The sequence below is a fragment of the Vigna angularis genome, chromosome 10 (assembly GCF_016808095.1).
Source record: "Vigna angularis cultivar LongXiaoDou No.4 chromosome 10, ASM1680809v1, whole genome shotgun sequence".
NCBI classification, from domain to species: Eukaryota; Viridiplantae; Streptophyta; class Magnoliopsida; order Fabales; family Fabaceae; genus Vigna; species Vigna angularis.
The window spans coordinates 18,407,928-18,417,828 of NC_068979.1; the positions used below are offsets into that span (position 1 = coordinate 18,407,928).

At 37.6% G+C, this 9,901-nt stretch overlaps 1 protein-coding gene across 2 annotated transcripts; it reads right to left on the bottom strand.

The window, feature by feature from the left end:
• Positions 1 to 3,874: 3,874 nt before the first annotated feature.
• LOC108323132 (methylsterol monooxygenase 2-2) lies at positions 3,875 to 7,481 on the bottom strand. Of its 2 annotated transcripts, none has more exons than XM_017555494.2 (7): positions 7,242 to 7,481; positions 6,309 to 6,446; positions 5,448 to 5,593; positions 5,197 to 5,316; positions 4,899 to 5,111; positions 4,724 to 4,804; positions 3,875 to 4,000 (listed from the first exon to the last, which is right to left on the bottom strand). In XM_017555494.2, exons 1-7 carry the CDS (start codon positions 7,269 to 7,271, stop codon positions 3,988 to 3,990), a joined length of 741 nt encoding a protein of 246 aa, XP_017410983.1. In that variant the 5' UTR covers positions 7,272 to 7,481; the 3' UTR covers positions 3,875 to 3,987. The 2 variants fall into 2 exon arrangements, with proteins under 2 accessions (XP_017410983.1, XP_017410984.1); XM_017555495.2 differs by lacking the exon at positions 3,875 to 4,000 and adding an exon at positions 4,253 to 4,567 and having other exon boundaries at positions 7,242 to 7,477.
• Between the last annotated feature and the right edge of the window lie 2,420 nt (positions 7,482 to 9,901).

The following is a 9,901-nucleotide window of genomic DNA, read 5'->3' on the forward strand; positions in this document are numbered from 1 at the left end:
ATCCATGTTGACTGGGCTGATACCACCAACCTCCCTTTGTAATGCAGCCTCTCATTTTCTAGCGTGAAAGGAGGATGGGAGTCTGGGTTTTTCTTGATGTCCTCCACTATCTTCCTTAGATAAGCATCTTCCTCTACCTCCTTCATCACCTCTTCAAAACTCTGCCAGTAGGGTTTGGACAACACCTTCAGTTCTTTATCCCCTTCTTCCGATTCCTCCACTGGACAGGGCATCTACTACTCTGTTATTCTTGTCGGCTTTATAAACTATTTCGAAATCATACCCAAGCAGTTTGGCCAGCCAATTTTGCTGGTTTTGGGTCGTAATTCTTTGCTCCAGCAAATGTCGCAAGCTTTTTTGGTCGATGTGCACTACAAACCGCTGTCCCAACAAGTAAGGACGCCAATCTTGTATGGCCATCGCCAGTGCCATAAGTTCTTTCTCGTAGATCGATTTGTTTAATGATCCAACAGATAAAGCTTTGCTAAAGTACGCTATAGGCCTCCTGTCCTGTGTCAAGACCGCCACAACTCCTCCTCCCGAGGCATCACATTCTATGTGGAATGGCTTCTCAAAATCTGGTAACATCAATACGGGTGTTGTGGTCACTACTTCCTTCAATCGTCTCATCGCCTCTTCCGCCCTCTCATTCCACTTGTACTCCCTTTTCTTCAATAATTCGGTCAAGGGTTTAGCCACTTTGCCATAGTCTTTGACGAACCGACGGTAATATCCCGTTAACCCAAGGAACCCCCTCAATGCTTTCACATTCCTCGGCCTTTCCCATTCTACCACTGCTTTAACTTTTCCTGGATCCATCTCTACCCCCTTCTCTGAGATCAAGTGGCCTAAGTACCCAATCTGGACTCTTCCAAATTCGCTTTTCTTCTTATTGGCGACCCAACAATTCTCCTCCAACCTCCTCAGCACCATCCCTACGTGTTTCATATGCTCAGCCCATGTTTGGCTGTAAACCAGAATGTCGTTGAAGAAGACCAAGACAAATCTCCTTATGTAAGGTTGCAGCAACTCGTTCATCGTGCTTTGAAAGGTCGATAGGGCATTGGTCAAGCCAAATGGCATTACCACGAATTCATAATGCCCCAAATGTGTTCTAAAGGTTGTCTTTGGTATATCTTTCTCCCCCCCATGCGTATATGGTGATATCCAGATTTTAGGTCCACCTTGGAGAAGTATCTCGCTCCTCTCAACTCGTCTAGCAACTCTTCTATAACTGGGATGGGGAACTTGTCGGGGATAGTGGCGCGATTCAAGGCTCTGTAGTCCATACAAAATCTCCAAGAGTCGTCCTTCTTCTTCACCAGTATAACAGGACTGGAATACGGGTCGGTACTTGGCCGAATCACCCCGGTTTGTAGCATGTTCACTACCTGCTTTTCTATCTCATTCTTCAGGATATGTGGGTATCTATATGGTCTTACATTTATCGGGTCTACTCCCTCCTTCAAGGGTATCTGGTGTGCCATACGTCTTTCGGGTGGCAACCCATTAAATTCTTGAAACACCCTTGTATGCTGGTTCAACAATTCATCCATCTCCCTTCTTTGGTCCTCTGTTATTCCCTGTTCTTTAATTTCACCATCCCCCTTCTCCATCTCACCCAATTCCCAGACTAACATCCATGCCTCTGCCTCCTTTATTTTTAATAGCGCCTCTGGAGTCACCAAGCTTCTGGCTAGTTTAGGATCCCCCTTAATAGTCACCTCCTTACCCTCTTAGCTGAAGGTCATCGTCAGGTTGCTCCAATCCAGAGTCACCTTCCCCAGAGTAGCTAACCATTCTACCCCTATAATCATATCCACACCTCCTAAGTCAAACAAGTGCACTCTAGTCGTGACCTCCACGTCCCCTATGCGAATCTGCACCCCTTCACAGCAACCTTGGGTCTCCTTCTTCCACCCATCCCCCAAACTAACCAGGTAAGGCTTAGTGTCCGTCGTGGTCAACCCTAGTTCCTCCATCAGTTCTCTATTAATGAAGTTGTGACTAGCTTCACTATCAACTAATACTATCACCCTTCTTCCCCTAATCTCTCCTTGCAACTTCATCGTCTTGGCGTGCGTCAGGCCCCTTGCAGAACACGCCAAGAGTTCCATCTACAATTGGGTCATTTTCGACTCACTAGTGGTTTCGTTCTCCTCTTCATCCTTCGCCAAGATCAACATTCTCAGACTCCTTTCTGGGCATTGATGTCCAGGTCCGAAAGGCCCCCCACACCTGAAACACTTGCCCTCTTCCCTACTTTTCACATATTCAGTGTAAGGTAAGTTGCAGATGTTTCGGCCTCTATTTTCGACACTATTCGATGTCGTCCCACTCGCTTGGGTAAATTCTCTTCGCCCCGACCCACTACTCTCCGTTGAGCCCGTTCGGCCAGAATTTTGATGTATTGGTTCAGCACGGGACACCGTCCCGATCGGCCTAGTCCAGTTCAACATGTTTTTCCCCATTGCTCCTGTTTTCGCACCTACATGCAATGCTTCCTCATCGCGCGCGATGTGTATCGCGACCATCAACTCCTGAGGGTCAAGTAATCGCACCTGGCTGCGTATCGGCTCCTGCAATCCACCCATGAAATATCCCAGCAGAATTTCCTCTGGTAGCTTCGACGTTTGTCCTACCAAGATTTCGAATTCTTTGATAAATTCGTCCACCGTTCCGGTTTGCTTGACAGTGGTCAACCTTTCAAAGATGTTTCCCCTGCTTCTTTCCCCAAATCATGCTACCAAGGCTTCCTTCAGTCCCTCCCAAGATCGATTCTTGGCCTTCTCCTTCCAAAAGCGGAACCAATACCCGACACTGCCCTCCATACTTATCTATGGCAGCTGCAACTTCTCGTCATCTTCCTCTACTCCTTGTAAGTCGAAGAAGCAATCGACTCTGTGGATCCAATTGAGTGGATCTGGTCTTTCAAATGTGGGCAATTTGACCCTCTTCTTCCAATTCGGAGGGTGCTCGCGTCTTCTGATTCTTCCTCCCCCCTGGTTCTCGTCTTGTACATTTGCATTGATCGAAGATTGACTATCCTCCGTCTGGTGATGTCGCCCTCCCAAAATCCTCATGATTTCCTTCAGTTCTTGACGAATCGCACCCGTATCTTGGCGTAGCGCTCCCGTCTCCGCCTTAATCCCGTAAATTGCAATTTCTACCGTTTCCAATCGTCCCTCCATCACATTGAATCGTCTGTCAACTCTTCCCTCCATTGATATCCCACACTCTTCTCCTTCGATCCGACAGGTCGGACCAAAATGTTAGGTTTCTAATTAGGAAACCCAACCACAATGCACTCTCACACACACAGAACACCAGAAAGAATGAAAGAATTATGTTATTCACAAGTAATCACAATGTACAATGAATGCCACACAAGTATAACCTCTCTCAACAGAGTTCCAAGAACCCGTTACGTATCTTACAATCACCCAAAAGTCCTCCACCCTATTCTAACATAGGTATTTAAAATACCAGCTTTTTTCGCCTACTTACTAACAGCCACTTAACCGTTAAGACAGTTAAGTCACCTAGTTCTCTCCCTCCTCCTGTAAACTAACCAGGGTCTATCATAGTCTCACAATATCTTATTGACCTTTTTGACCAACTTGCCTTCCATTTCTCAAAACCCACCATAATTTCAACCCTCATAAATCAAATTACACGAACAATCATAATAATTATTTTAAAAAATATACATTAATTGTTTTTAAAATTTTGACAATGCAATAACTTTTACTCTTCTAAATTTGTAAATAATATACTTTGTTTCTTAATAGTAGATAGCAAATGATTCAAATTGAAAGCTTGTCATGAGTAAACAAAGCAAATATGTTGCAGTAGTGACCTTAACAAAAACCCCTAGAAAGAAAGACAATTAATTGTGTTCATTTGTTAAAAATAACAAATTTGTGTTCATTTTTCTCCGGAGTTGCTTTCATTCTGAGGAGTATACCCAAGCAGGCTAAGCAGCCACTAGCGCTCTTTCCTAGTATTTTAGTGAGAAGAAAAACTTTATCAGGCACATGGTCTCACCTATTTCAATTGTGAGAAATAACATTCAAGACTAAAAGAAAATCAACAAATCGATAAGAAGGATCAATTTATCCAGGATTGTCGGTGGGAACCAGGTTATCTTCTCTGTCTCCATTGCCACTTACTCCATTCAATTCAAATGATACTTATATCAAACAAATAACATTCATCTGCGTAAGGAGAAATTTGGGCATCATCAAGAATATTGGATCACCAATGGGAAACATCCCAAAATTGAAATCACTGTCACTAATGAAGTTTTTTATAACGGGGCATGAATGTCCAGAAAAAGCCACCAACACCTTGTAGACAAGACCAGCTAATACAATAACACAAGAACACATAAGGATTTGATAGGGCATTTTTTCAAATATGCCCTTAAGTTGCAAATCAACTTTCTAATCATCCCCAGATATTCCCAAAAATTTTATTCTAATTGTTCTTTAGCTCGCTACTGTCTTCAATTTGTGTGCTCTTCAATGCTTTCAACTTTCTGTAGCCTACATCAGTTCCAAATATCCTAATACGACAGCAAAAATGTCGTGTACCATTGTCAGTATGTCAGTTACCAAAATTTCAGGGCATTAATGCCTCACAATTTGTTAGTAAGCTACTTTAGATTCTAACCATCATGAAACAAAAATAATTCTTTAAGAGCTACATGTTCAATACTTACCAGTCCATGTAAGTGAAAGTCGAAGAATAATTTCCAGACTTCGTGTACAGCAAACGGTGATGATAGTCGTGAAAATCAGCTCTGAAAGTGATGATACAAAGTTTAACGATAGGCACAATAGCAGAATAAACCAAATGGCTGGTGTCTAGAGCAGGAGAAGGAAATTCACACTCACCCCCCATACAACGGAAGGAAGTTCGAAAGACTCCATGGAAAATGGTATCCACAATGAGCCTCAACTGTCTCTAGGACTCTCAGAACCATCCATAACCAGAGAGTTATCAAGTGGGGCCCAGTGATGGCAGGACCAAAAATGGTAGCAAACCCAAGGAAAAGTATCTCCGCAGGATGAGCATATTCAGAAGTAAGACCAAACGGTGTAGCATACCTTCACAATATTGCAAAACCCTATAGTAGTCTATGGATAAGAAATATAATAAAAGGTAAAATCCATTACACAAAAATAAACTTACTCGTGATGAACACTGTGCACATGCTTGTATAGCCATTTTGTGTGCAATATTCTATGTCCCCAGTAGAATATAAAGTCCTCCAAAATGAAGTAAAAGATTATTTGAGTTAGAACTGTTTTCCTGCAGAAAAAATCCAATCTTGCAAAATAAGCTTAACAGAAGCACATTCCAGACATATTTACTTTGAGAGCTCCTAACACAGGACTCCTATGTTTAGAATAATGACAGTGCTCAAAAGAACCTGAATGTACCAGGACGGTAGGGGAAGACTACTCCGCATGCCCATGTATGAGAAAACGGGATATGAAAAAATCATAACAGGTAGATTGACACCAAAATGGTAAAGCAACAGGCGAACAATGCATTTCTCCTGAGCTGCAGGACTATTATTTTTTGCCTGCAAGAAAAGAAGATTAGCAACAACAGTAAATCTTACTCACTAATTGAACGAGGCCACAGGTACAGAAAAAAGGACCAAGAGAAAGAGGACTAATGAGTAACCATACTAAGTGCCATACAATAAAAGCAAGAAAATTGATTGCATATCAAGACCAGGCAAAATTTAACTTCTAGTTTCTTTTCACTAAATTTTGCATATTTACGGCTGATAAAAAAATGTAGCTACATATTATCATTTCTACCATTATCAGGGAGGTTCAATCAATACATCATCTAAACATGGCATGAACATGTCTAAGAAAATTGTGTTACATATTTTGAATGAAAATGTTTTGTTTGAATCAGCCAATTCAAATGCGGGCGTCAATACCAAAAAGCATTGTTATAACATCAAAACATGTAAGACATACAAATAAGGAAAAAGAAATCGAAAACCGAAATCTCTAGGGAATTCTTCACTTGGACAGACCAGGACAGCATTGTTCTCAGCACAAAGGAAACAATGTAAAGGAAATAATTGAATGAATACAAGGTGCAAGGGAAGGAACACGTATATCAAGTGAAAGCAAACAATATTGGAGCAGTTTACTTTTGCCATGACTGATGCTCATTTTAAATAGAAAAGCAGCAAAAGGTACTGGATTTCCATTTTCCATAACAAAATAAGGAATCATCCAACACTGAGATAACAACAACCATCAACAAGAGCAGACCTGAATTTTGTAATTGCTCATCCACCCTGCCCTCTCAAGCCATATAAAGGGAAGTCCAGACAAGAAGAAAACACTCTCATGTAGAAAGAAACTTCCCAAACACGCCAGTTGAAAGTCACTGAAATGTGTGATTAAGTACTGCAGCACAAAGAGAGCGAGAGATTAAGTAAGAGAGAGAATGGTATTCCCAAAAAAGAGAAAAGGACCAGACATCAATTCCAATTTCGGTAAACAGTACAAACTATGTAACCATGCAATCTACAGGACCGCAAAGAGTCTAAAGCCAAAAGGCCAAAAAACCAACAATGCAAGAGAAATGACGTCCGTGAACATGCTAAATTATGTGTTCCAGCAAGGAAAGGTACCTTCACTAACATTTGCTTTACACGCTAAATATTGAACATTGAAAAAATGCATTTTATATTCCAAACCTAATATGACAAGCAGGGGAATATTTCATAAGTATAAGCGGATTACCAAACTCTTTCAATAATTAACACATTAACACATACGCATCTAAAAATCAAACAGAGCGCTGGATACGTCAACACAGTCCGCACAAACTCCAGGAATCTATTTCACGTGGCGATAACGACGAGGCAACACAAATCAGGAGCGGAAAGTGAAAAGCATAATTTAAAAAATGAAATACACTACAATGATCTACAGGAACAATTGAAGTTCCAAATACAGCAATGAGGCATCATTAGGCATAGTATCAAGAACACAATCAATCAATAAATAAATCAATCAATCAAGCCAGCACGGTTTATGATTCCTAAACAAAGCCAATAATGTACACGCTCTCTTCATCTACATCAAGAACCAGAGAAGTAGCATGGATTAAATCAAAGGACGAATCCATCGGTGGAATTGGAAAAGCTAACGGAAGCAAAAAAGCGTCGACAATTCAAGAAAATGAAAAGGGAGAACCTGCCAGCCAGATTCGAGAAGCGAAGCCATAGACGAGAGGCGGTGAGAGAGAAAGCGAGAGATAGAGAGAGAGAGAGAGAGAGAGAGAGAGAGAGAGAGATTTGTGAGAAGACAATGTCTGTGTGCGTGCGAAAGTGAGAGAGAGAGAGAGAGAGAGAGAGAGAGAGAGAGAGAGAGAGAGAGAGAGAGAGAGAGAGAGAGGGAGAGAAAGAGAGAGTGGATGCAGAGTTGCTTTGTGGTGTGAGGTTGCGGTGTGTGTATAAATGAGAAGAGAGCAATAGGCCACAGAACCAAACAAGTGAAGACAGACTGTAATAACCAATAATCATGCCACCTTGTAAATTACATTTTTAATACTTTCTTTTTACACTTACACAGTATTTTTAAATTAGTTAATGTAAACATTCATTTTATCTTATTAAAAAATTTATTTCATTTGCCTATTTTAAAAATATGTTACAAAACATTTATGAAAATTGTAATTGTGAATTATGTTTTAAATTTGTAATAAAATAAATTATTTAATAAAGAGTTGAAATTATCAAAACATATGGACAGAAATTGAAAGAATGGTAGTTTAAAAGGCTGATAGAGGCAAGTCCTTTATGGCCAATGACGAAGATAGTATGTGAAAAACATATCTAAGATTGGAAATATCTATATAAGTGTGGAAAGTGAAAGTTTGACTTTTCAACTTGTGTATTTCAATTCTAAGTTATAATATGGTAAGGATAAAGAATACAATTTTCTTTCTTTGTAGGAAATAAATAAAATTATTTCTATTTCTCAACTCGTTATTTGTCAATTGGAACTTATAAAGTTCAGTTTACAGCTAATATTTAGATATGTTGTCCAGATTAAAATTTATAGATAAATATGTGGGTTTAGATATATTTAAAGCTTATTTTTGTAGAAATATTTACTAATTTTAAATTTATAATATTCTTTGTTTCTCACTATTTGTGATTAATTGGGATTAGTTTAACGCTAAAAAGGAAAAGTATTCATTAATATAAAAAATAATTATTTATTTTACTTTTACAATAATAATCTTAAAAATATATTAAAAAGGAATAGAAGGGTAATAAAGTCTACTTTATAAGACAATTTTGTTGAGTTACGTTAAGTACTAAAGTCAAATTCTAATAAATAATAAAAATACTAACAATAAAATTATTCAAAATTATCGTAGAAAAAAATTCTGTGAGAATTTAATTTTTTCAATAATTAATAATGAAGAGAATAAAATTCGTTTTTTTATTATGATTCCATTCTTTAAGAAAATTATAAATATATCATTATCTTATCTCACAATTAATTAACATGATCAAGCTTTTAATCTTATTAAAAATTAATATTTTGTAATGAAATAAATTTATCATAAAGCAGTTCAAAATTATTCACAATGTATTGTGTCATTGAGAAAAAATTATAATGAAAAATAGGATTTCATTATAAAGAGTAATACCAAAATGTTTGGATGGAAGGGAGGGTGAGAAAAAATAAATGAAAGAAACTTTAAGTTTGTGAGATTTGCTCCTTGTAATGAGTATTTGATGCTTAAAGCGAGATATGTTTCTATTATTTACTTAAACATGGAAGGTAAGTTGATTAAGCGAGTTGGTAAAGTAACTTAAGTGAAGAAGGCAAATTCTTGATCAACAACATTAAAATAAAACATAGTATAGTCACAATAACATATTACATGCATATGAATTGTTTTGCGCGTCATAAAATATTGCTGTATAGTACAATCACAATAAAATTACAAATGAATAACTATAAAAGAAATTATTCATCATCATAATCATTTGTTATATTGTAGAAGGAGGTTATTTGTATTGGAAGAAGTGGTATCATATAAGATTATAAGATGAATGAGTGAGTGAAATCTAAACATAGATTGTATCATTTGGTCTGTAAACAAATGGACCTTCTTTTTCAACAATTAGAATATCCTTTAAGTTCTTTTTTTCTCCATATAAGGTGGATACAAGATGTTTCATATTTGTTCAACCGAACTTATGTAATGTTATTTCAAGAACTTAAAGAAGAAAAATGCTTGAATTTTTCACTCCTTGATCATAAGCCATAAAATCACTCACTTTCGTTCTTTTAATGCTTAAGACAAGATCCTCTAGGAACCTTTTATTTTAAAATTTAACAAAAATATCTAATGAAATAGTGTCTATCAAATAGATTGTCTAAGATAATGCGCTAAATGTAATATATGTTTAAACAATATCCTAAACGCAGTACACTATGCTAAAAGATATAGAGAACAAACTATCTTAAACACTATGATAAACCGACTATATTAAACAAGTACCGAGACTATGCTAGAATAAACGTCTAACTTTTTAAATCCAATGTATGAGTAGTACATTTTGTCTGTTATGTAGTTTCTCTTTATCTATGCAGATCCATCAAAGACAAATGCTTCATTCAAAAGTTCTTCATTAAGTCAGAAGAACATTAAGAGATACAAACACATTCTAGGAATGTTTCCCCATTGCTTTATGTCTGACCAATCTGTACAACAAAAAAGTATCATTTACAAAAGCAAAATGGCATTTGACCTCGTACAAAAGGCTACATCACCTATATCAAAATCAATGCTTATGAGTAACGAATATTTCTTGAAGTTGCCTATATATAGA